The 26,600-nt window shown below is 39.1% G+C and overlaps 3 protein-coding genes across 4 annotated transcripts in view; 2 read left to right on the top strand and 1 right to left on the bottom strand.

Moving 5' to 3' along the window:
- HAT1 (histone acetyltransferase 1) overlaps positions 1–8,557 on the top strand; it is a 63,011-nt gene extending 54,454 nt beyond the window's left edge. For both annotated transcript variants that reach the window (XM_045066840.1, XM_045066841.1), the window contains exon 11: positions 8,106–8,557. In XM_045066840.1, coding sequence (XP_044922775.1) covers positions 8,106–8,273 — 168 coding nt within the window. In that variant the 3' untranslated portion in view covers positions 8,274–8,557. The remainder of the gene's footprint in view (positions 1–8,105) is intronic.
- SLC25A12 (solute carrier family 25 member 12) overlaps positions 1–25,164 on the bottom strand; it is a 205,810-nt gene extending 180,646 nt beyond the window's left edge. The window contains exon 1 of the mRNA XM_013052068.2: positions 25,076–25,164. Coding sequence (XP_012907522.1) covers positions 25,076–25,093 — 18 coding nt within the window. The 5' untranslated portion in view covers positions 25,094–25,164. The remainder of the gene's footprint in view (positions 1–25,075) is intronic.
- Positions 24,952–26,600, top strand: part of METAP1D (methionyl aminopeptidase type 1D, mitochondrial) — an 87,150-nt gene continuing 85,501 nt past the window's right edge. The window contains 3 exon segments of the mRNA XM_004744073.3: positions 24,952–25,005; positions 25,007–25,357; positions 25,359–25,422. Coding sequence (XP_004744130.3) covers positions 24,967–25,005; positions 25,007–25,357; positions 25,359–25,422 — 454 coding nt within the window. The 5' untranslated portion in view covers positions 24,952–24,966.

Raw genomic sequence — 26,600 nt, 5'->3', positions numbered from 1 at the left:
AATATTAATTTGCCATCTATAAAGTGTCTTTATGTTGAAATTTGGGGCATATAGAACAGTGTAATTAGATGTTATCATGGCAGCATTTCACAGTACAGGCACACCTCAGAGATACGGTGGGTTCAGTTCCAGACCCCTACAATAAAGTGAATATTGCCATAAAGCAAGCTAAATGAGTTTTTTTATTTTCCAGTGCATATTACAGTTACATTTACACTATACTGTATTTTGCTCAGTGTACCATAGCATTGTTTGAAAACTGACATAACTTAATTTAAAAATATTTTATTACTAAAAAATGTTAACTATTATCTGAACTTCGAGTGAGTCATAATGTTTTTGGTGGTGGAGTGTCTCACTTTGATGTTAATGGCTGCTGACTGTGATCAGCGTGGTTGTTGCTAAAGGTTGCGGTTGACTATAACAGTTTCTTAAAGTAAGACAGTAGTGAAGTTTGTCCGATCAATTGACTCTTCCTTTCTCTATAGCATACGATGCTGTTTGATAGCATTTTATCTACAACAGAACTTTTTCAAAATTGGGAGTCTGTATTCACAAACCCTGCTTCTGCCTTATCAACTAAGTTTATGTAATATTCCAACTCCTTCACAACATCTTTATCAAGAGTAGTTTCCATCTCAAGAAGTCACTTTCTTTGCTCATGCATAAGTAGCAGCTCCTCATCTGTTCAACATTTATCATGAGATTGCAACAGTTCAGTCACACTTTTAGGCTCCACTTCTAATTCTAGTTCTCTTGCTATTCCACTACATCTGTGGTTGTGCTCGCTTCAGCAGCACATATACCACTACATCTGTGGTTACTTCCTTCATTGAAGTCTTTGAACCCCTCAGAGTCATCCATGAGGGTTGGGATAAACTTCCATATTCCCTTTGTTAAGGTTGATATTTTGTGTCTTCCCATGAATCTCGAGTGTTCTTATTGGCATCTAGAATGGTGAATCCTTTCCAGAAGTTTTCAGTTTACTCTGAATAAGTCTGTCAGAGGGATGACTATCTACAGCAGCTATAGCCTTATGAAATGTACTTCTTAAATTGTAAGACTTGAAAATCAAAATTACTCCTCAATTCATGGGCTACAGAGTGGATATTGTGTTAGCAGGCATGAAAACAACATTAGTTTCGTTGTACATCTCCATCACAGCTTTTGGTTGACCAGGTACATTGTCAGTGAGCAGTAATCTTTTAAAAGAAATACTTTTTTCTGAGCAGTAGGTCTTAACAGTGAACTTAAAATATTCTGTGAATTGTATTGCAAACAGATGCTGTCATCTAGGCTTTGTTGTTCTCTTAGAGCATAGGCAAAGTAAACCCAGCAGAGTCCTTAAGGGCCCTAGGATATTTGGAATGGTCAGCAGTGACTTCAGTTTAGTCACCAGCTGCATTAGGGACTGGTGACTACACTCTAAACAAGGAACTCTGCCTATCCTTTGAAGCTTTGAAGCCAGGCATCTCCTCTCTAGCGATGAAAGTCCTAGATGGCATCTTCTCCAATAGAAGGCTATTTTAGGGTACCTGGCTGGCTCAGTCAGAAGAGCATGTGACTCAGGGTACCTGGGTGGCTCAGTCGGTTAATTGTCTACCTTGGGCTCAGGTCATGCTCTCTGGGTCCTGGGATCTGGCCCCACATTGGCTTCCTGCTCAGCTGGAAGTTTGCTTCTCTTTCTCTCCCCCTCTCTCCCTCTGTCACTCCCCACCACTCTTTCTCTGTCTCAAATAAAATCTTAAAAAAACAAAACAAAAAACATGTGGCTCTTAATCTCAGGGTGGTGGGTTTGGGCCCCACATTGGGTATAGAGATTACTTAAATAAACTTAAAAAAAAAAAAAAAAAGACAACCGCTGCTTTGTCTACACCACAGATCTGTTGTTTAGTGTAGCCACCTTCGGTAATTATCTTAGCTAGATCTCCTGGAGAACTCACAGTTTCTGCATTAACGGTAGCTGCTTCACGTCTTACACTTTTACGTTATAGAGATGACTTCTTGCCTTAAACCTCATGAACCAACCTCTGCTAGCTTCCACCTTTTCTTCTGCAGCCTCTTCATCTCTCTCAGCCTTCAGAGAATTGAAGAGTTAGGTCTTGCTCTGGATTAGGCTTTGGCCTAAGGGAATGTTGTGGCTGGTTTGGTCTTCTATCCGGACCACTAAAACCTCCATATCAGCAATAGGACTGTTGTGCTTTCTTATCATTTGTGCATTCACTGGAGTAGCACTTTCAATTTCCTTCGAGAACTCTGCATTCAGAACTTCGCCTATTTGGCACAAGAGACCTACTACTTTTTGGCTTATCTTAGCTTTCAGTATGCCTTCTCACTAAGCTTAATCATTTCTAGCTTTGATTTAAAGTGTGAGATGTGCAGTTCTTCCTTTCACTTGAACATTTAGAGGCCATTGTAGGGTTAATTTCAATTTTGTTGTGTCTCAGGGAATAGGGAGGCCAGGAGTGGGAGGGTGATGGGGGGACACCTGGTTGGTAGTACAGTCAGAACACACACAACACTAAGTTTATCATCTTCTGTGGCTCAGTTTGTGGTGCCCCAAAATAATTACAATAGTAACATCAAAGATCACTGATCATAGATCACCATCACAAATATAATAGTAATGAAAAAGTTTGAAATCAGGAATTACCAAAATGAGACACAGAGACATGAAGTGAACAAATACTGCTGGGCAAATGGTGCCAGTAGACTTGGTTGATGCAGGGTTACCACAAACCTTTGATTTGTTTAAAAAAAAAAAAAAGCCAGAATTATCTGTGAAGCACAATAAATTGAGGTATGCCTATATTAAAATTTTAGTAAAATAAAATGATTTATTGAATTATGCATCTCAGATCATTATCTGACTTCAAATAATTTGCGCAGATGTAGCCCATGAGAGATAATGAATTCTAAGTGTAAGCAGTCACAAACTCATGCCAAATAGGAATTTCTATAGTTCATAAAAGCAAGTATTTTTTACTCTCAAGGAATGGTAATGATTTGACTTTTTCACTATTAAGTATCCTCACCCTGCAAACAAATTTACCTATCTGAAAGACAACTGCAAATTGGTTATTAAACTCTAGGTTCTTAACACAGCTGAGTATCACCATCCTTGCACTAAAGCTCATACACAGATCACAACTTCTTCAGATGCTTGATTGAACTATATTATACTAATGTACATTTTAAAGTTCAGTTATCCAGTATTCTATCCCACTGAGAAAAACAAGAAAGCTTGAGGGTGCCCCAATTTTGGTTTATAGTCCCAATTCTTGGGGTAGGAAAACTACCACAAACTTTAAGAAAGTCTAGGGAGGAGTTAAATGTCCAGTGGGCATGGGGGAAGTGCTGGGATTTCCTTGTTGAATGGATGCAGATGATTTTCTTCAATTTGTTTTTCCAGTATGATAATTAGGTACTTTCTTGTGTTATACTATTCTCAGCTATAAAATTATATTTAATAATAAAGTAAAATTGCTTAATAATGAGTGTGATTTAAAACTTTTTAAGGTCTTTAAAATTATGCCTAATGGGGAAAGTTTGGAGTATAAAACTTACATGTTTACTTTCATATTTCATGAAAATAAATTATAATTTAGATTGTCACTGTTATTACTAAGGTATGAAATTATTGATTTATTGATAGCAAATTCTGTACTGCCTTTATTTGAGGAATCAAGGTTACCTGTCAGTCTAAACACACTCTCCCACTAAGAAATTATTTGGGTAGCTATTAGAAGTACTTGTACCTTGCTTTAAAAGTTTTTAAACACTGCTAATTCATTTGTATCATTGCCAAAAGATAACCTGTATCGACCAGAATCATTTTTTTAAAGCACAGAAAGAAACTCCATCTCTAGTACAGAAATCATTTTCAGATATTCAAAAAAAGATAAATTTGAACCATTTGGCTAAAAGAAAATTGGTGTAGCTGCTTGGTTTTAGCATTAAAGCTTTTATATTGTTTCATGGGAATATTTAAATTATTAGTTGGTTTACAAATATAAAATACAGAATCATTGTTAATATCACTGCATTTGGAATCTGGAAACTCAGTTTTCAGGTCTGGTTCTTTTAGAAATTGTCTGTTGACAACTTATTACCACCTGTGTATTAGGCTTCCCTTCCATAAAATGGAAATGCCTCTATAGTTAGGAACTGAACAGAAAGAAATAAAATACAGTGGTGCATGTTTTAAAAGATGTCTTTTGACAAATCTTTGGAATTAATATGCCTCCATTGTTATTTTAAAATTTGTACAAAAGAACCTTATCTCTGTACTTCACAAAACTGACTAACTAGTTCAACCCAAGGCAATTAAGGAGCCCTTAGAGGTGGTAGCATTTTTGAGATCAAATTTGTAAGTCCTTCGGGAACATGTGAAAGCTAAGAAAAAAGAAAGGATTATTTTCTGGAAAAATTCATATCCAAGCCAAATGTTAACACAAATAAGTTTAAAATAGTGCCATCTTTGTCCTCGTTAATTAAAAATTATGAACTGCTCTAATCTGTGAAAGATTAAGTTTTTGTTTTTGGTGGGGAAAAAATTATTCTAAAGCTTATAGAATATCCGAGTCTTAAGGGTTTCTGCCTTTCATTGTTTCATTTGTTCTCCCAAGGTATTATCACTTTGTTGAATACGGGTGGGATCCTCAAATCAGTTTGGGATTTTTAAAGTGTTTTTTTACGCACTGTTTTAAAGATAATTTGTAATATATTGTACATATAGACAATGGAATATATATAATTTAAGGAACATTAAAGGCCAATAAAGCAAATAACCTCAAAATAGTTATGTTTAAGGGGTGCCTGGGTGGCTCAGTGGGTTAAAGCCTCTGTCTTCGGCTCAGGTCATGATCCCAGTGTCCTGGGATCGAGCCCCGCGTCGGGCTCTCTGCTCGGCAGCGAGCCTGCTTCCTCCTCTCTCTGCCTGCCTCTCTGCCTACTTGTAATCTCTGTCTGTCAAATAAATAAATAAAATCTTTAAAAAAAATAGTTGTGTTTAAAATTGAATCATACCTTACATGTTCACAAGGAGCTTAAATATATAGTTTTATATTTTTTCATATAAAGCTACTTATAAGTATTTTTATTCCTGAGTGTTTTATTTTATTATCACTTTTAAAAAGATTTTATTTATTTGAGAGAGAGAGAGAGAGAGCGCATGGACACACTGAGCATGAGTCCAGGGGAGGAGAGGAGGGAGAGGCAGAGGGAAAAGCAGACTCCCTACTGATCAGGAAGACTAACAACAGGCTGCATCCTGGACTCTTGAGATCATGACCTGAGCAGAAGTCAGATGTTTAAGCAGCTGAGCCACCCCGGCACTGCTAATTCATAAATTTTCTGTCATGCCAATAAAAATTACAGTGGTGATTAATTCTGATTCCCAATGAAGTAATTGAAGGGTGGGGGGTGATAAATTGGGGATGTAAGCTCTCAGATTTAAGAAGAGCATAATAATTTTAAACAGTATGTTACTGGCACAGGATTCATTTTATAGGTTATTTGCAACAAAATTTGATAGTCTAGAAATATTTAAGAATTTAGTATGATGGTTCTATTATATATATAAGAATTTAATAATTGGCAGTATCTTCAAGCAGTGGGGTTAGATTATCTAATAAATGTTATAACTGGTTAGCAATTTAGAAAAATAGCTTCTATTCCTATCAGACGCCACAGTAATTTGCTGATGAATTACCCTTTACTTCCTGAACTGCTTAAGTTAAATGTTCTTATATAGTGCAGTTATGCCTATTGGCAGAAAAATTAACTTTTACAGCTGAAACAAAGCATTCATCATTCATATGATTATGAGTAAGGAATATACTGTCCTGGTGGGTCTTAGGAACAGTAAATTTGAACTTTCTTTTTTTTCCCCCAAGATTTTATTTATTTATTTGAGAGAGAGAGAGAGCATGAGACGGTGGGGGGGGGGGGAGGTCAGAGGGAGAAGTTGACTCCCTGCCAAGCAGGGAGCCTGATGCAGGGCTGGATCCCTGGACTTGAGGATGATGACCAGAGCCGAAGGCTCAGTTGCTTAACCAACTGAGCCACCCAGGCTTCCCTAAATTTGAACTTTCATCAGTTCTCTGGAACTGATATTCATAGGGTGATCAGTAACATTAACATCACTTAGGAGCTTGTTAGAAATGCAGAATCTTGAGGGCACCTGGGTGGCTCAGTGAGTTGAGGGTCTGCCTTAGGTCCTGATCTCAGGTCCTGGGATGGAGGCTTGCCCTCCTTCCCCACCCACTCAGGCTTCCTGCTCGGTGGGGAAGCTACTTCTCCCTCTCCTCCCTGTCTCTCCCCCTGCTTTTTCTCTCTCTCTAGCAAATGAATAAAATCTTTTTTTTTTTTTTAATGCAGATTCTTGTCCCCTACACTTACTGAGTCAGAATCTGCATTTATTAATGTCCCTGGTGATTTGTATACACATTGAAGTTTGAGAAGTACTGCCTTAGAAGGGTGTTTTATATAATGAAGCTAACTTTTTAAAATTTCTGGTTATAGTAATAGCAACCTTGTTTACTACTGGCTCCACCAATTTAAACTAGGATCAATCTAATTTTTTTGTAGTGTTAGGAAGGCTTATCTCCAAACATTGTTGCCACCTTGTTTTACATATGGTTTAGGGGCACCTGGCTGGGTCAGTTGTTAGAGGATGCAACTCTTGATCTCAGAATCATGAATTCAAGCCCCATGATGGGTGTAGAGCTTACTTAAAAATCAATCAATTAATTAATTAATTTTTAAAATGTGTGGTTATTAATTTAGCTTAATTTTGGACTTTTTAAGTAGTAATCATGACACATTTGCCTAGTATTCCAGAATTATTAGGGTTCTTTTTAAGGGAACTTTATTAGTTTTTTGGATGTATTTAGGGCTTGGTTTTTTTTAATTGTTTTTTTGAAAGTGAATTAGATATAGGAACTAAACAATACAGATTTCCAACCAGATTGTTAGGATTTGCATCCTGGCCACTCATCTTTGTGTCAAGTTACTGAACTCCCATATCCTATTTTTTCTTTATCAACTGTAGAAAATTAGACTACCAATCTTATGGAGTTGTTAGGATTACATGAGTTATTATGTGATTTCTGATCTTTATGTAAAGTTAACTCTTCATTATATGTTCTAGTTAAAGAAGATATATTAATCTAGAACAGTTTAAGCAAAATGTATGAAAGTTGCATATATTGCAGTGTTTCCTTACTGTATTACAGTGTAGCCACCTCTCCAGGAATCTTGGAGTCATTCTTCATTCCCCTTATCACCCAGTATTTCCTTTCCCTTCCATTTGTGCTCCTACTGACTTGGTCTGTAGAGGCTTTCATCGTCTCACTTGAATTTTTGCAGTAGCTGCTAACTTGGTCCTCCAGTCCCATCCCCAGCATTACTAACAGTGTTGTTCTGACACAGTGTCCTACCTGAAAGCTGTTACTGGTTCTCTTCTGGCCCAGCTTGGTGGGTTCCTTCTCAGTAAAATGTGGGTAGGGCGGGTTAATAATATAATGTATTTCTGGATAATAGAAATTCAGTAAGTGGTAGTTAATACTATCTTTTTAAAGTGTGACAGTTTTGGGTTATCTTTCTGAAACTCTTCAAACGTTTATGTTAAAATTAATATGTGGCGCATAAATATATCACTGGGTAGGGAAACTTAGAGATGAACTTAGTGTCAGGAAAAAGGCAGTTTGGAATTAAAATTAATGCAATGAATTAATGATTGAATACCAAAATGTAGAATAATAGCACTTAATCTCAGTTGTCTTTCTTCAGTTAATATATTTATTTATTAAAGAAATTTGTGAGTCTGTACACAGTTTTTTATTATGCTTTGTAGAGGGGACATGTGTATTTACCATTAGTTGACATGAAATTCCAAGTCTTCTTGTTAATTCCATTTAGAGTTGACATAAACATAAACATAACATAAACATTATGTTTAGACTTCTTTAAGGAAAAAACTGGGACAAATTTGGGCATATTCCTACTAATCTTATTTCTAACAGTAGAGACTTAAAATTCAAAGAATATAAAGAAATTTATCTTCTTTCTTAGTCTAACCAATAATTATATTTGTTGCTTAGAAAAAGCAGAGAGATCTTGCTAAAATGAGAAAATGTCTCAGACCAGAAGAACTGACAAACCAGATGAACCAAATAGAAATAAGCATGCAACATGAACAGCTGGAAGAAAGCTTTCAGGAACTTGTGGAAGATTATCGACGTGTTCTTGAACGCCTCGCTCAAGAGTAGAGCTTATTTGGCTCTGTACAGGAAGTTTGGAAATTTCTGTACATTGTGTTATGGAAAATCTGATGATGACCTTAATTTTAAAATCTTGTAACATTTACTTACATTAAAAGTTATCTATCTTATCTTTAGTTGAATATTTTCTTTTGGAGAGATTGTATATTTTAAAATACTGTTTAGAGTCTATGAGCATATATTACATTTTTAAAAATATATAGCTTCTGAAATATCACTGCAATCACTTCCCTTCTTAACAGTATAATAAATGCTTAGTTGTGATATGCTAATGTGTGATGATATGATTCTTAAATACTTATGATAAACTTTCTGGTCTTGTTAAAAAAACTTCAGGTTTTCACATCGTATAATACCCTCTACATGGGTTAATACCCATTCACGTCACAAATGGCTTTTAGGCTTTCATTATCATTCCTCCCATTTTTTGCTTTTAAGATTTTACACCTGGCACCTTTAAACACATTTCTTTAAGGTTTTCCCTAGTAATCTTGTTTTTCCTGTGTGATTTCTCCAAATAAATATTCTTAGTATAGATTTGTTTTATTTTAAATAAATTCCTCTATCAATTGTTTGTTGGGGGTAGGATGGGTAGCAAGAGAGAAAGGAAACTAGATATAGCCTAAAGCCAAAATGTTTGACATCACATATTAATTGAGGATAATTTAGAAGTTAGCATAAATGTATAAATAAAATTTTGAAAAAGAAGTTAGCCTAAAGGTTTTATAAATAATGTAAAATAATAAATCAGTTTATAAAAAATCAATTTATACACCATTATTGAAATATATCTTGTGTAAAACGAGGTGTATATGTGTTGTGATTTGTTACAAGGTTCTGAAGATGTTGAAGTCCAACAGGAAAACAACCCAAAGTAATGATAAATTGTTTACTATAATCTTACTTTATTTTTATTAGAGTATAAATAAATTGCTTGATATGGAACCATTATAAGTCAAAGCCTCATGTTTATAATGTGTGCCAGTAAGTGAGGTATTGTATAACATAAAAAATGGGATATAAGTTGAACTTGACTTTTATTATTTTTTATTTTAAAAGATTTTATTTATTTGTCAGTGAGAGCACAAGCAGGGGGAGCGGCAGGCAGAAGAAGAAGCAGGCTCCCTGCTGGTGGCTCAGTTGGTTAAGCTTTCCACTCAGGGCATAAATGTTACTTTTAAAATCTGATTTGTTCAGTGCTTATGGCAAAATCCCAACTTGGATAAGCACTGTCCTGTCCTGAGATCAGCTTTCCATCAGTAAAATCTGTCAGACATAGGAGAAGCAAAGTAACTCATCCCCTTTGGACGCAAAATAGCCGTGGCCAGTGGCACACCAATAGCACTAAGCCCAGCCCCCTTCCAGGGTGTTGGAAAAGTTTTAGTCTCCCCTCAAAAGCTTCTATATATAGATGAAACTTGGATTTCTGAAAATGTATATGTAAATTATTTGTTCAGATAGAATTTGTTCAGTTAAAATCCTTTCTGAAAATACATGAAAGCAATTTGCTTTCCATCTAAGTTAGCTAAATTAAAAATTTTTTATTAAAAACTCACATTTGATACCTCAAGATGAGCTCCAAGGAGGGGGGGGGACAGTACAGTCTAAAATTATCTTTCAACATATTTTTTTTTTTTTAAGATTTTATTTACTTATTTGACACAGAGAGAGATCACAAGTAGGCAGAGAGAGGGAGGAAGCAGGCTCCCTCCTGAGCAAAGAACCCAATGCGGGACTTGATCCCAGGACCCTGAGATCATGACCTGAGCTGAAGACAGAGGCTTAACCCAATGAGCCACCCAGGCGCCCCTCAACATATTTTTTATGTAGAAACCAGAAAAGGCCAGTGGAATACCAATTACTGTACTTTCTTTTAAAGCAACGTTCTGTGATCCATTTTTGAATAAAAATCTGGTTTAACATTAATCTTTGGGACTTGAAAGGCTGTATGTACCTTCATTTGGATTTAGAAGGATGAAAATGTGATAGATCCATATCTTGTGTGGTGTAATTAAATATCAGAATGGGTGTGTAGGACCATGTATGAATTCAACACAGCCACCTTCTAGGTCCTGGGGTCACTTTCCACCCTCGAGTAGTAGCCTTCACCTATTTTATCATCCACATACCCATCTGTATTTATTTGTGGCCTTTACTTTTTTCACTGACTTCCCCTGCCAATCACCCTTAATTTTTTCCGTGTCCTCCAAATTGCATTTTCTCTGCATGTAAGAACATGGTTGCTTTCTGAGCATCAGTTTTTCATCTGTAAAATGAGGTTTTACTAGAATTATCTCTAGGCTTCCTCACTGTTCTAAGATACATGTTTATGCTTTTCATCTTTTCTCATTCTAAATGCTTTAGTTACTAAAATGTGAGTGTACATGTGGTATATATCTAAAAGCATTTTTGTAAGTCATTCAAATTTCATAGTTTATATGTGAGTTAGCATGAGAGGAAAAAACCAAAACACTGTATGTCCCTGATTGTCTCCAAATTGCCAGGGCCCCAGCTTGCTGCATCAGAACCTTATCCCGAAAATTTATCTCATCCACTGCCATCCTTGCTTACTAGAGGAAAGTGGACAGCAAAGCCCCCAACACTGTATAAGAGAATGATTAGAATCATAGACCTTAGAGGTCAAATGATTTAATTCCTTAAACTCAATCTTAAGTTCTTTTTATTTGAATTTAAAAGTCTGTTTAATAGTATTAAATATTGATTAAATAACAAAGTATCCATAATTCTTCCTTTAGAAAGAAAAAAAAGATTTATTTATTAGAGAGAATACAAGCTTGGGAGGAGCAAAGGGAGTAAAAATCTTCAAGCAGATTCCCTGCCTGATGCAGAACTCAATACCAGAATCCTAAGATCATGACCTGAGCTGAAACCAAGAATCAGGACACTTAACCAATTGAACCACCCAGTTGCTCCCATAATTCTTCCTTCTGAATGAAATTATTTTACATTCGTATATTATGTCTATTTACATTAAACATACCAGTGGATTTAATGTGTTTAAAATGTTCTTCTAACAGATGAACAATATTTCATATTGATATGCCCCTAATAAACTATTTACTTAGATTTTTTATTATAACATTCAAATGAATTAATGTCTTTGTGTGTGTATATATATATATAATCTTTTGATCTGTTAGATCATTTCCTTAAGATAAATTCCTGGGAAATGCAGTTACTGAGTCAAAGGGCAAGAATATCTCTATGACTCAGTTACTCAAGCCATATTTTCCAGAATAGCTTATAAATCACTAACATATGAATGTGTATACTAGTTTTAACAGAATTTCAGTGGCATAGGATATTGATTTTGTTGTTTCAATAGTGTAGAATCTCAAATCTATATTTCTTTTGCTTAATGGGAAGACAATATTCTTGGTTTTTTGTTTTTATTTTTGTTTTTTAAAGATTTTATTTATTTTTTTGACAGAGACACAGTGAGAGAGGGAACAGAAGCAGGGGGAGTGGGAGAGGGAGATGCAGGCTTCCCACTGAGCAGGGAGCCTAATGCAGGGCTCAATCCCAGGACCCCGGATCATGACCTGAGCTGAAGGCAGATGCTTAACGACTGAGACACCCAGGCGCCCCTATTCTTCTGTTTTTTAAATGAAATTTTTCCTAATATGAATTATCCATTTGATTCTTTAAAAATTTATATTTTGGGATCTACACTCTCACTTTATAGATGGACAATACATCGAGAGTTTCACTTGCATAAGGTCACATATAAATTTATTGCAAAGTCAGGACTATGCCCTGGGCTTCTGAGTTCTCCATCTTATTTTCTATCAAGTAGGCTAACCAAGTCTTAAGCATGCCCACTAAGCTCTTTGTAAGAGGGCCTTTTTTTCACTGGCATCTGGAAAACACCTCACTTGCATGACATTCACCCTAGGCACCAGACAAATACCTTAAGTGCCCTCTTGTTTTTATAACCATAGAGGAGCAGGTATTAGGAAAAGGATGTTTGGTTATAATGACTAAAAGTAATGGTGCCTCATTTGAAGTAAACCTTGAAGTTCTTCATTTCCTCTCAACATTTTCAAGCTTTCAACATCTATAATTTTTCTGTTTCCATATTCTTTCATATCTTTATTATAATACATATTTCATTCTCCCTTGTATTATGTGTTACAGTGGGGTTATACTGTGCATTTACTCATTGATTTGGGTAGAGCTGTCATATATATAACAAGTAGTATGCACGTAGTACAAAATTGCAAAAGGGCATACAATAAAAAGTTCCCCACCCTAGTCCTCCAGAAACAGTCCCCTGTTCCTAATAATTTGTATATATATAGATGCATAAATGAGCACATATGTTTATATCTTTTATTTTACATATGGTAACCTACATATATTGTTAGCTCTAAGTTGCTTTAAAAAAAAAAAAAAGATTTATTTATGGTAGGAGGGAACACGTGAGCAGAGGTAGAAACAGAAGGAGAGGGAGAGAAAAGCAGATTCTCCACTGAGCACAAAGCCAGATATGGGGCTCGATCTCACAACACTGAGACTGAGCCAAAATCAAGAGCTAGAGACCTAACCAACTGAGTCACCCAGGCACCCCTGTAAACTTGCCTTTTAAGCGATATATCTTGGACACCTCGGTGGCTCAGTCAGTTAAGCAACCAGCTCTTGATTGCCACTCAGGTCATGATCTCGGGGTCCTGGAATAGAGCCCCATCTCAGGCTCCAGGCTTAGTGCGGAGTGTGCTGGAGATTCTTTCCCTCTGACCCCCTCCCTACTTGCATGCTCTCTTTCTAATAAATATTTTTGAAAAATAAAAAACTTGATATATCTTGGAGATCATTAACGCTGTCTTGTTTAATGGCTGCACAGTATTCCATTGTATGGATATATCATAAGTCACTTTACCGGTCCCCTATTATTTAAGTGGTTCCCAGTATTTTCCATTACAAACAGTACTGCAATGCCTATTCCTATACAGATGCAAGTACACCTACACACTGAAGCCCTAGAAATCACATCTTTATTCTGATCTCATCCTTCTAGTGACTACACTACATTTACAACAGTCAAATGAACATGAACGAAGGTTACAGAAGCTTGAACTGTACCCATGTGGAATAAAGTATGCATACTGGACTAATCCCACCACCTCATCCACAGCTAGAAATATTAATTATCTTTAAGTCACATGATTTGAATGCTTAGGCATATATACCTTTTTGTTTATTCCTCTAGTCTTGCTTAGCTCTTTTCGAACCTTATCATCCAAAAGAATTGCTGTACAGCAGGGTTTCTCAGTGCCAGCACTATTGACGTTTCGGCCAGATCATTCTTTGTTGTGTGGGGCTGGCCCATGTACTGTGAGGGACTAGATGCCATTAGCACTACCCTCGTCTCCAGATTTGACAACCAAATGTGTTTAGACATTGTCACATGTCCTCTGGGGGACAAAAATCACCCTTGGTTGAGAACCACTGCTACTTAGGATTGAATATTCATCCATGTTAGGCACTATTTTTTATTATGCCACACAGACACTGTAAAAAGTTCAAGATGAGTCAGAGTACTTGATGAGAAGCTACTTCCACCTGGCTTCCACCCAGTCACCCAGTTCACTTCTCCAGAGACAGTTACTTTTACCAGTCTCTCTCATGTCCCTCAGAGTTAATGATCAGTCTGCAAATAAAGTAATTTTTTATCTTATCACAAATACTGCTATACCATATGCAGTACTCGGAATGTTTTCCAGTTAAATTTAACTCATTTTTTTAGTACATATTAGAAAAATTCAACTTTAAACACCTTGATTCTAAACAGCTGTTTGGTATTTCATAATACAATTTCAGTGTGTTTAATCCATTCCTATATTAACAGACATTTGGGTTGTTTCCCATCTTCCACTCTTATAAGCAGAGCCGTGGTGAATATTCTTGTGTGTACTCCCATTTTGTACATGTGGGAGTATGTATGCACGATGGGGATGGAATCACTGAGTGAAAGGGTGTGGACATTTTACATTTCGGTAGATTGAATACACATTTGACACAATAAAGAAATTTGAATATGGGTTCTATATTAGATGATATGGGATTTTGCATTGTTGTGATAATGATATTGTGATTGTGTAGGAAATTGTCTTTATTCCTAGGGGTTACATGCTGAAGTATTTAGGAACAGAGTCATAGTGTCTGCAACTCACATGCAAATGGTCCAGAAAAAAAGTATGTACAGGGGTGGGTGATACGTATCCTTACATACCCACATGCTTACATAGACAAATGTATGTACAGAAACAGAAACAAAAATCAAATGTGCCCCAAATTTTAAAATTATTGAATCTAGGGCACCTCGGTAGCTCAGTTGGTTAAGCGACTGCCTTGGGCTCAGGTCATGATCCCGGGATCCTGGGATCGAGTCCTGCACCAAGTTCCCTGCTCTGCAGGGAGCTTGCTTCTCCCTCTCCCTTTGCCTGCCACTCCTGTTGCTTGTGCTCTCTCTCTCACATTCTGTCAAATAAATAAATAAAAAGGAAAGTCACTTTAAAAATAAATAAATTATTGAATCTAGGTGGAAGATATATACAGGTGTTCACTATATATATGATTCTTCAACCTTTCTGTATTAGGTTTGCAAAATAAAAATTGGGAAAGAAAAGTTGTTGCATGCATGAAACAAAAACATACTGTGAAAAAGAAACACTGAATAAAAAAGAGCTCTTGAAAATTTAAAATAAATATTCTAATTCAAGAAGCAGAAATGTGGGTCATAAAGTTGAAGAAATTTCCTAGGACATTGAAAAGAGAAAAAATGAGAGAAAAGATAAATCAATGTGGGAATTCTGATAGCTAGTTCATTTTAATTTCAGAGAGGAAAAGAAAACCAGAACATCATCAAAAAAGGGAGGACAATTCCTGAGTTGAGGAAATGAATCTTCAAATTAGAAGCACAGTGAAGGTTGAACAAGGTTAAACCACCATCACTAACATTTATTGACACTTATTATCTGTGAAACACTTGAATGGGTCCTGTCAGTTCTCACAACAACCCTCAGAGGCACATGGTATTCTCCTCAGGTGAGGCCTGGGGAGATTATTTCATCCAATATCACAGGAAGTGACAGAGTTAGGATATTAGTACAGGCAGTCTAATTCCCTTGGGTTCTTAACCACTACACCACTTACCTACATTTTGACTAAATTATTAAATTCCGAAACACTGAGCATAAAATAAAGAACCCAAATGCTTTCTGAGGGCAAGACAGGTCACCTAGGGAAGGGGGGGTATTTAAATAGCATTAGACTGGGGCGCCTGGGTGGCTCAGTGGGTTAAGCCGCTGCCTTCGGCTCAGGTCATGATCTCAGAGTCCTGGGATCGAGTCCTGCATCGGGCTCCCTGCTCAGCAGGGGGCCTGCTTCCTCCTCTCTCTCTGCCTGCCTCTCTGCCTGCTTGTGATCTCTGTCAAATAAATAAATAAAAATCTTTTAATAAATAAATAAATAAATAGCATTAGACTTCACATCAAGCATACTCCATGCTGGGGTGCCTGGGTAGCTCAGTGGGTTAAAGCCTCTGCCTTCAGCTCAGGTCATGATCCCAGGGTGCTGGGATCAAGCCCCGCATCGGGCTCTCTGCTCATCAGGGAGCCTTTCTCTCTTTCTGCCTGCCTCTGACTACTTGTGATCTCTGTCAAATAAATAAATAAATGAAACCTTAAAAAAAAAAAAAAAGCATACTCCATGCTAAAAGACAATGGAACTGAGGCGCCTGGGTGGCTCAGTGGGTTAAAGCCTCGTCTTCGGCTCAGGTCATGATCCCAGGGTCCTGGGATCGAGCCCCACATCGGGCTCTCTGCTTAGCAGGGAGTCTGCTTCTCCCTCTCTCTCTCTGCCTGCCTCTCTGCCTACTTGTGATCTCTCTCTATCTCTGTCAAATAAATAAATAAAATCTTAAAAAAAAAAAAAAGACAATGGAACAATGTCTTCAAAGTATAGAATCCTATACCCAAACTATCAATCAAATGTGAGAGTAAAATAAAGATGGTTTTGAGAATCTAAGAAACTAGAGAACTTACATCACACACTTTCTGATGAAGTTACTTGTAGATCTCATGAAGGTGAATCAAAGAGCATGTTAAGATGTGGAGTATGTGTGGGTGCCTGGGTGGCTCAGTGGGTTAAGCCACTGCCTTTGGCTCAGGTCATGATCTCAGGGTCCTGGGATCGAGGCCCGCATCGGGCTCTCTGTTCGACGGAGAGCCTGCTTCCTCCTCTCTCTCTGCCTGCCTGCCTCTCTGTCTACTTGTGATCTCTCTCTGTCAAATAAATAAATAAATAAATAATCTTTAAAAAAGAAAAAAAAAAGATGTGGAGTATGTGAGATGATAAAACTAATCTGATTTCAATAAAAAGAAATCTGAGGATGGCAACTGAGTAATAGCTCTGAAAGTAATTGGTCGAAATTATAATAGGAGACTATGAACTCAAGGGAAAAAATAAATAAATAAATACGAATGGGACACCTGGGTGGCTCAGTTGGTTAAGCAGCTGCCTTCGGCTCAGGTCATGATCCCAGCGTCCTGGGATCGAGTCCCACATCGGGCTCCTTGCTCCGCAGGGAGCCTGCTTCTCCCTCTGACTCTGCCTTCCACTCTGTCTGCCTGTGCTCGCTCTCACTCTCTCTCTCTCACAAATAAATAAATAAAATCTTTAAAATAAATAAATATGTATATATGTGTGTGTGTGTATATGTATATGTATATATATATATATATATATATATATATGAATGTCAGAGTCCAAACATCATAAACTGTGGTTGGCATGCCTTTGAGCAGTAACTAGAAACAAACCAGTTGAGTCCAGTCAGACTGGGAAAGGGTAGGATGGGAGACTCTCCCTTTTCATTGCAACCATTGTTGTAACTGCATGTTTTTAAAAACTATGTGTGGGGCGCCTGGGTGGCTGGCTCAGTGGGCTAACGCCTCTGCCTTTGGCTCGGGTCATGTTCCCAGGGTCCTGGGATCGAGCCCCGCATCGGGCTCGCCGCTTGCCGGGGAGCCTGCTTCCCCCTCTTTCTCTCTGCCTGCCTCTCTGCCTACTTGTGATCTCTGTCAAGTAAATAAATAAAATCTTTTAAAAAATAAAAACTATGTGTTACTTTGATATGAAATTTTATTTAAATACTACTACTACTACACTGTTCAGCAAGTAACACTGAACATATATTATTGTCAAATAAAAGATAACTGTAAAACATGTAAGTTTTAAAAACAGGTTTACCTGACATAGGCAAGTGGCACCTTTAAACAGTGAGACTGTGCTCAGCCTGACTTCCACAAAGCAGAACTTTCCAAAAGAAAAGTTAATGAAGAGCTTTCTTTAACTAAAAAAAGTGAACCAAAAAAAGAAAAAAGAAAAAACACAATATTCAATCCTTTTCTTTGGAAATGGTTCTCAGTGGGACCATAGTTTACCACGCTCCTTATTTGGCTACCAAAAGAAACTGTCCCTAAACTTGACCCCCTAGTGCTATGAATCAACAGACACCACATAGAAAACCAAAGCTTTGAAAATTTTCATTTCATAATTTTGGGGGCTTTCCATTAACCCTGTGGAGAAAAAGCATAACATCATCTCTTATGAATATCTGAAGAGCATAAGATGCTCATAAAGATCTCGTAAAAAACTATTTTTTAAGATCTCCAGTGTTGTAATGTACACAGGCTGGAAAAGGGTTGTGTCTTCTCTCCTACGACCTCTCCCTGGGCCTCACTGTCTTGATCTTCAAGCTGGAAGGGGTGGGGTTAGGGCTGGATTAGATGGTCTTTGAAGCCTCTTCCAGGTCTTCATCTGTATTCTCTCTCTTCGAACTTAATAAAAGATCAGTTGGAAAACGTGCTTTGGGTAGACTCTCCGTTCACCTGGACAGTTCTTTAGATTTTTTAATTAATAATTTTGGCAGGTGAATCCGTGCATCAGTCGTGGGCTGCGCAGTTTGTTTGCCTCGCTCTCTGAATCCCCCTTTGTGAAGGCCTCGGGGGGCCACCACAGTGAGGCTTGTTTGCTGTCTGTTCCTAGAGCAGCTGCTGCTTTTCTTCCTTTATCCTTTATCAAGCAAAAGAAAATGCAGGGATGTTTGTGTGTGCTTCAGAGGAGGAAAACGCTCTCCAGACAGGTTGCTCTCCGGGTGAAAGTGGATGGGGTGAGCACGGAGGAGCTATAGCTCAATGGGAAGAGAGGTCGAGGCAGCATCTGCCCCCGTTTGTTTCGACACTTTCAGTCTTGCATAGAGAACGGTGCTGAGTGAGAGGCGAGCAGAAGTTAAGAAACTGTTTAGTTTCTCAGGCATTCTGGGGGGTGGAGGCAGGGAGTGGGACGGGAGAAGGGGACATCCAGCTAGTTTTCTTTTTCTATTATTAAAGTCCTTGCCATTTCATCATCTCCGCTTTGGAGAGTCTTACCGCAGTGTGTTTTGCAGAGCCGCTAACGGACCCAGGAGTACTGTTTCCTGCTTACGGTAAGAAATATCAAAAGTTCCCAATATTTTCAGCCTGTGACATTCATGGTCCAAACTGCGGTCTCTATGAACTGGTTTCACACAGTCCTGGTTTTGCTCAAACACACGAAGCATGATAGAACAAACAGAACCGTAAAGCCAGTAAAAGAAAATACAAAGATGGAAAGATAGGAGAAGGTAACCAGGAGTGTACCATCACTTCGGGAGGGAAAGAAACAAACCAGTCAGTAATGTTAGAAAAAGGTGGAAACAAAGAAATGGGAACAAGAGCAGAGTGGGGGGCAAAGGAAAGACAGAATGCGCAGTAGACTGTAATAAGGCCCCAGGTAGCAGTGGGCATTCCTGGGCGTCTGCGTATGGTTTGCCTGGTCTGCTCTCTGGGACCCCGTACAGATGTGTGACTGGTCATGGTAACGATAGGTTCCTTCTCTTAGAAAGTCCAGTCAATGGTACATGCATAGAATAAAAACTCTGGCTGAATATACATCAACCTGCTGTATTCAATACTGATTACCTGGACAAAGCTTTTCTGGGGGACTTCTACTTCCTATAGTATACATTTTGGTATTTCTAAGTGTTTTTATCTTATTTTTAAAAAATATTTTACTTATTTATTTGAGAGAGAGAAAGTGAGAGACAGCATGAGAGGGTAGTTCAGAGGGAGAAGCAGACTCCCCATAGAGCTGGGACCTGGATGCGGGACTCGATCCCGGGACTCCAGGATCATGACCTGAGTCAAAGGCAGTCGCTTAACCAACTGAGCCACTCAAGTGCCCTATTTTTATTGTTTTAAAGATTTTCTGTATTTATTTGAGAGAGAGAGAGAGTGAGCACAAGTGGGAGGAAGAGGAGCAGAGAGAAAGGGAGAAGCAGGCTCCCCGCTAAGCAGGGAACCCAATGCAGGGCTCGATCCCAAAACTCTGGGATCATGACCTGGGCCAAAGACAGATGTTTAACTGACTGAGCCACCCAGGCGCCCCTGTAAGTGTTTTTAAAGAGCACATATTACATACTTCAATAAACAGTAAAAACAAAACAAAACAAAAAACCAGACTTTTTCAAAAGTTCTAACAAGGAGATCAAGAGCATTTTCTTTGTGGATTACAGATGTTAAAGGAAGAATTATATCCCTTTCTCTCACCTTCAACTTCACAGGAAGTAAAACGGATTAAACAGGTTCTAATTCCCTGGGAGCTTGTCTAATTAGAGTTCAGCATTTTTCGCAGGTCTTGGCAGCCAAGGATAGCCAGACTCTGTAACCCTTCACCCCTGGAGTTGTTCATATGGGCTTATCCTCTCAAGGGTATTTGGTCCTTTTTTATGGACAATCTTGTGAATATGTTAGTCTCAGCTTTCCAATTAGTTTTTTTTTTTTTTAACATTTTATTTTTAAGTACTTTCTACATCCAATATATAGGGCTTGAACTCAGAACCCTGAGATCAAGAGTTGCATACTCCAGGGCGCCTGGGTGGCTCAGTGGGTTAAGCCATTGCCTTCGGCTCAGGTCATGATCTCAGAGTCCTGGGATCGAGTCCCGCATCGGGCTCTCTGCTCAGCTGAGAGCCTGCTTCCCTCTCTCTCTCTCTGCCTGCCTCTCCATCTACTTGTGATTTCTCTCTGTCAAATAAATAAATAAAATCTTAAAAAAAAAAAAAAAAAAAAAAGAGTTGCATACTCCATCCACTGAGCCAGCCAGGTTCCTCTCCAACTAGTTTCTTAAGAACAAAAATAATATCTGGGTGCATGGGTGGCTCAGGTGGTTGAGCTTCTGTCTTTAGCTTGGGTCATGACCCCAGGGTCCTGGGAACAAGCCCAGAGTTGGGCTCCTTGCTCAGCGGGGAGCCTGCTTCTCCCTCTTCCTCTGCCACTCTACCTACTTGTACTCTCTCTCGGTGTCAAATGGATAAATAAAATTCTTAAAAAAAAAAAAAGAACAAAAATAATATGTCTCTTTGGAGCCTAGAGTAGGTATTAAGTATTCCTTTGTTGGCTGATTGATTGTTAAATTGTCTAGTAAACTTCTTGCCTTTCTTCCTTACTCTGAAGGGTAACCATTCTCCAGAAGCGTATAAGCAGCTGCTACTTTTCCAGGGATTACTAATGGAATAGATGGCAGTCACTAAGTGCACACATTTTTATTTAGATATCATGGAGGCAAATACACACTTCTGCTTTAACTCAACTTTCCTCTGAGCCAGTCCCAAGAGACGATGTCAAAGAAGCCTTTTTTCCTCAAACCTGCATAGTTTCAAAGCAAAACTTGACCGAAACAAATATTATCAGAAAACTCGGATGCATCAGCGAGTGAGATCTTGGACTATTCTCATCCTCTTCCCTGTAGCCCTCCCAGATCCTCCTCCTCTTGGCTCTTGCCTCCCCTCCGTGCTCCAACAATGAACAGGCTATATGCTGAAGCATTCTTTCTTTCTTTCTTTTTTTATTAACATATATTGTATTATTTGCCCCAGGGGTAGAGGTCTGTGAATTGTCAGGCTTACACACTTCGCAGCACTCACCAAAGCACATACCCTCCCCAATGTCCATTGAAGCATTATTTCTGCTTACAATCTCGCACAACATCTTTCAAGTCAAGAGGTTGAACCAATTTGAAATTAATACTGGCCAGACTGGGCAGGAAAGCAACAACTCTCTTGGGACAACGTTTTGGTCTTGCCCTACAGCTACCTTAGTCCCGTTTGACCCCTTGACAGATTGTTCAGGAAAGTTCGGCAAGCTATTTGCTGAGCCCATTTGGACCAGGTTTATATATGGCAATAGATTCCTGACATTTTTCTGAATTTCAGGGTAGGAGGGGCTCAAGTAGGACAATATTGTTCTTAGAAGGGGGTAGAACTTCGTTTCTTTTACATAGAATTTATATGACTGAGAAAATGTCAGTAGACAAATCAAAAATGAGATGGACAGGAGGGTCACATACAACTGAAGTCCCACTCCCTTGCCCCCTGGTTCCTTCTTGGTTGGCACTGCTATAGATCAAGAAAATAGGGCACACACAGCAAGGAGAAATCCTCTTGATTTCTCACAACTGCCTTGGATATGGCATTACTCTTCTCAAAAAACATGGAGAATCTATGCATTTTCTCTAAGGATACCCCTTGATTATTCAGTAACTTATCCATTGCTGTCTCAAATGTTGGCATAGGAAATGATCTTCTGCCAGCTAGTTGGTTAAGAGTGCCTTAGAAATTTTCCACCTGTACAGATAATCATTTGAAGCTGGACCCTAACTTTACAGGGGTCCAATGAGCTGCTGAGACAGATCCCTGTTTTATGTTCAGGTATGTTTATGCAGAACTCCTAGTTCCTGGAAAGAATGTTCATTTAAGTTAAAAAATGTAAATAAATAAAAGTATTTCCTCATACTAAAATCAGATAAATCAGATGGCAGGATTGGAAATATTCTTCTCAAGCCGTAGAGTAAAATGCTAAGAAACGATCCTGAAATCTAATCAAAAGGCAAAATTCTCCAATTTGAGAAGCAAGGTCAGGAAGGGTAAATGAAGGCCACTCGGGCTAGATGACAGTCTTGCTGAAGTTGTCCAGGCCCTAGCGTACCACTTACCCTCAGCAGGCCAGCCCTAGAGTACCAGTTACCCTCAGCAGGCCATAGACTCTGCCTTGTGCCCAGTAGGAAATACTGCCTTTTTCAAGTTAGTTTTACAATGTGTTCATATATGCTTCTATAGATATGTAAGCATCTTAGTATAGGTTTTTGTTTGTTTGTTTGTTTGTTTTTAGGTATCTTGCATTGTAGGTAATCCTAATAAGTATTAAAAAATCTAAACTTGTGGGACACCTGGGTGGCTCAGTTGGTTAAGCTGCTGCCTTCGGCACAGGTCATGATCCCAGGGTCCTGGGATCAAGTCCCACATCGGGCTCCTTGCTCAGCGGGGAGCCTGCTTCTCTCTCTGCCTCTGCCTGCCACAATGCCTGCTTCTGCTCTCTCTCTCTCTGACAAATGACAAATAAAGAAATAAAATCTTAAAAAAAAAAATCTAAACTTGTAAAACAAGTTACAGGCTGATGTTTTACAAAACAAAATTTATTTTTAAAGAGATTTACTGCATCTTGCATAATCTCCTAGAGAATTTAAAACATGTGAATTTGAATTACAAATTCAAAACATATATTACAGAAACCAATATAATTTAAATTTGATTACAAACTATATATAACTTTTGAAAAAGTTATATAGTATAAATCTATAATAAAATATCATTAAGTAGAAGAAGGAAAAGCTGACTTCAAAAATATGAATATCAGAATTTATTTCTGATTTATTTCTTTTATAAAAGATTTTAAAAGGTGCTAATAAGACATGAACTTAGGTAAAAAATAAAACCAAGGTAAAAGACCTATAAAACAATAACGAATCACAACTAATAAAAATATTTTAACATTAAAAAATGAATTTTTGGACACACAAACTGAAGGTATTAAGGTTATCCTTTATTTCTTGAATTCTGGCCTTGAAAAACTACTCAACTTTGTATTCAAGAATCCCAAGTACAAAATCTGAATATTGGTGGGCGTTCAAATCAGTGAAGTACCACAGTGTAATTAACCTTCATTTCACAGGTGGGAAGACACAGAAATGGAGTAGAGAAGTGAGTCAGTAGTGGTTACTCATCTAAATGAAAGCATTCTGATGCCCTGACTCTCCAGGACAGAATACTAGAATCGCAAAGGATCTCAGATGTTGATGGTCTAGCCTTTTATCTTACTGGTCACTATGCATTTATCACATAAACTGATGATTTGGGAGGACACATACTGGCAACCTTTAATTCTTCTAATGTTAGGGAGATATCGTATGAGATAAGCCAAATAAGAGGTCAGTGGGTGAGCTGCATAACCTGTGCAAGTTCCTATCTGTGTCATTTCTAGCTCATCCTAGATACCCACATTCTATGCCAAACTTATTAGGCATTTTCTCCCTGTATTCCACTACAGTGGGGCCACCTGCGTCCACACAGTGCTTCCCTTTCCTTTTCCTTGTAGTGGCAGGAGAACAGAACAGATTCACCATATTCAAAAGCCCTCTCCCTGGAACTGATCTAAGTTTGAAAAAGGTAGAGCTTGACATAACCTGTGGGAGTACTTTTCATTCTCAACCTTACACATCTTATTTACCTCAGTGGAAAACATTTCTCTTTATCTTTCAAGGCGACCTAAAAGCATCCAACACTGGGTCTCCAAGAAGTATAGCACGTGTCCTCCAAGGAAAGGAACTGCCACAATTCATTCTTTGAAAGTAAAAGTATCAAAACTATGTAGTCATTAAAAAGAATGAGTTTGAACTAAGATTTGATGTTTATTATGAGTGCAAAAAGCATGTCCTAACAGTAAGGATGTGAGTTCATTTTAAATATTTACACATATTTGCCTGTAAAAGGTACAGAATGATGTACACAGTGGCTGTCTGGAGAGTAGGATTGTGGTGTGCAGAGAGGGTTAGGAAGGGGACCTGGGCTTTTTTCCTTTATTCATTTCTGAATCGTCTGCATGTTTCATCAAGTGTGTACTTAAATTCTTAAAAATTAATTAGGGAACACCACACACAATCACCAAGGATCCTTATCAGTCTTTACTGCATTAAGTCTGGGAAACCGGGAAATCCTTGGTTTGACTGATTCCGTGGAGAACTGAATTCCTTCACCAGACATTCCTTAAATACCAGATTCTTTGCCTGGCACCAGGCTACCAAGATCAATCATACCTGAAATTGACAGGATGGAAATCTGCCCCAAAATGCAGCTAAGAGGAAAAGTGGATTTGGTAAGAATGGGCACCGTCATCACTAGGGATACAACAGCACCCTCACTTGTCTCACAATTGGCCTTCTGTAGGCTTCATCTTTCGGCAGCGCCACTGGCAGACGTCATCCTCCCATTCTTAAAAGTCAAATCTAGGACTAAGACTCCAGTTAATATCGTTGAGCGGGAAGTGTCCTTGGGGAAAGAGAAGTCCCCGGAAGAGATCCACTGGGGTACCCAGAATTGGTTTTGCAGCTGCACAGAGATTCCCGTCTTGTCTGGAGTCTCTGCTGAGTAATGTAATTTCTGGGACAGCAAAGGGGCAGCTGGTGACTTTGAACCAAATTTTACCTTTCAACTCAATCCAGGGAAATTGCAACAGAGTGGCCGACGATGCAAAGTGCTATGTTGAACGCTAGATTGTGCTTTATTTTTTTCCTCCCGACTTCACGTTTCCATGCACCAAAATGTTGATGCTACAAATATTGGATGCCACGCTTACCTGACACGCTTCTTCCATCCCACCTGGGCGCAGGGGCTCTGAGCGAGCGCGCGAACCGTGGCTGGAGCCCGCCTCTCGCGGCCGGAGCGGGCTCGGCGGGCCGCTGGTTCCCCTGCTGGCCCCAGTGCCGGAGCCGCTTCGCTGCCGGGACTCCCGCAGTCAGCCCCCCGCGCGCACGCGCGCTCCCCCGGGGTGGCCCGGGCGCCTCCAGTTTTCGGCAGGGCTGCGACTGGACAGTTCCTGCGGGCGGGGCGGGGCGGGACGGGACGGCTAAGGAGTGCTCCGCGACCACGTGATCGGCGTTAACATGGCGGCGCCCAGCGGCGTCCACCTGCTCGTCCGCAGAGGTAAGCACCTGGAGAACAGTCCCGCGGGGTTTTGCTCGGTAGCTCTCTCGCTAAGCACCCGGGTTCAAAGGGGTTACACCCCCGCGCTCAAACATTTCGGCGCACACGGATGTTACTTTCAGTTGTAACGATACACGCAGACACACAGGCTGACACAGGGACACGCCTCAGGAACAGACACATTTATTCACTCGTCATTTGCCTGGACCGCGTCACTGCGTGGCATCTATTCGCAGTCACCCCTTGAGGTTTATGGGACATTGACTGGAGTCTTCTTCCCCACGTCAGTTGTATGATTAGTGTAGCAAACTTACTTATTTGGCTGTGGAGAGATGAACCTACGGTAACTCGGGAATGCGCCTGGATACCCAGTTGCCACAGAGAAAGCAATTGGTGTTTGTTGTATCTATTGGCATGATACAATACATCTTTGGGGGAAACTTGCAACATGTGATTATTCTGTCACAGTGACTTAAAGTGAAGAGGAGAAGAAATCACGCGGGAGTAGCTCTCAGTAGGTGTTACCCTTGCATGAGTGGTGAGACTTCAGTAAATATGCAGATACTTTTGCAGGGAAATTAGGGGAATCCTTGTTAGATTTGTTCTGAATCTTGGTTAGAAAGATCTAAGAAGTTGTCTCAAGGATTGGGAAAGAGAGGAACTAACATATTTTGAGGTGTCAGGCATATAGGATCAGAAGCCCAGTGAGGTAAATATTATTTTCATAGTAAATAGCTACCGTTTATTAAGTGCTTTTTAAAAAAATTTACATATAATGTATTATTTGCTTCAGGGGTTCAAGACTGATGACTGAATCATCAGTCTTACACAATCCATATCAATCACCATAGCACAGAAGTACATGATGCAGTGTCAGGACCTTACATATGCTAGCTACCTTTTGAAACCTAATGAGCTGGGGCGCCTGGGTGGCTCAGTGGGTTAAGCCTCTGCCTTCGGCTCAGGTTGTGATCTCAGGGTCCTGGGATCCAGCCCCGCAGGGGGCTCTCTGCTCGGTCGGGGTGCCTGCTTCCCCTTCTCTCTCTGCCTTCTGCTCTGCCTACCTGTGATCTCTCTCTCTCTCCGTCAAGTAAATAAATAAAATCTTTTAAAAAAATAAAATACAAAAAATAAAACCTAATGAGTTAGTGCGTGCTTCAGCAGCACCTATACTAAAA

Source organism: Mustela putorius, unplaced genomic scaffold (genome assembly GCF_011764305.1).
Source record: "Mustela putorius furo isolate JIRA1106 unplaced genomic scaffold, ASM1176430v1.1 tig00003869_pilon_pilon_pilon, whole genome shotgun sequence".
NCBI lineage: Eukaryota > Metazoa > Chordata > Mammalia > Carnivora > Mustelidae > Mustela > Mustela putorius.
The sequence above is the reverse complement of the archived record's forward strand: the minus strand, read 5'-3'. Positions and strand labels throughout refer to the sequence as shown.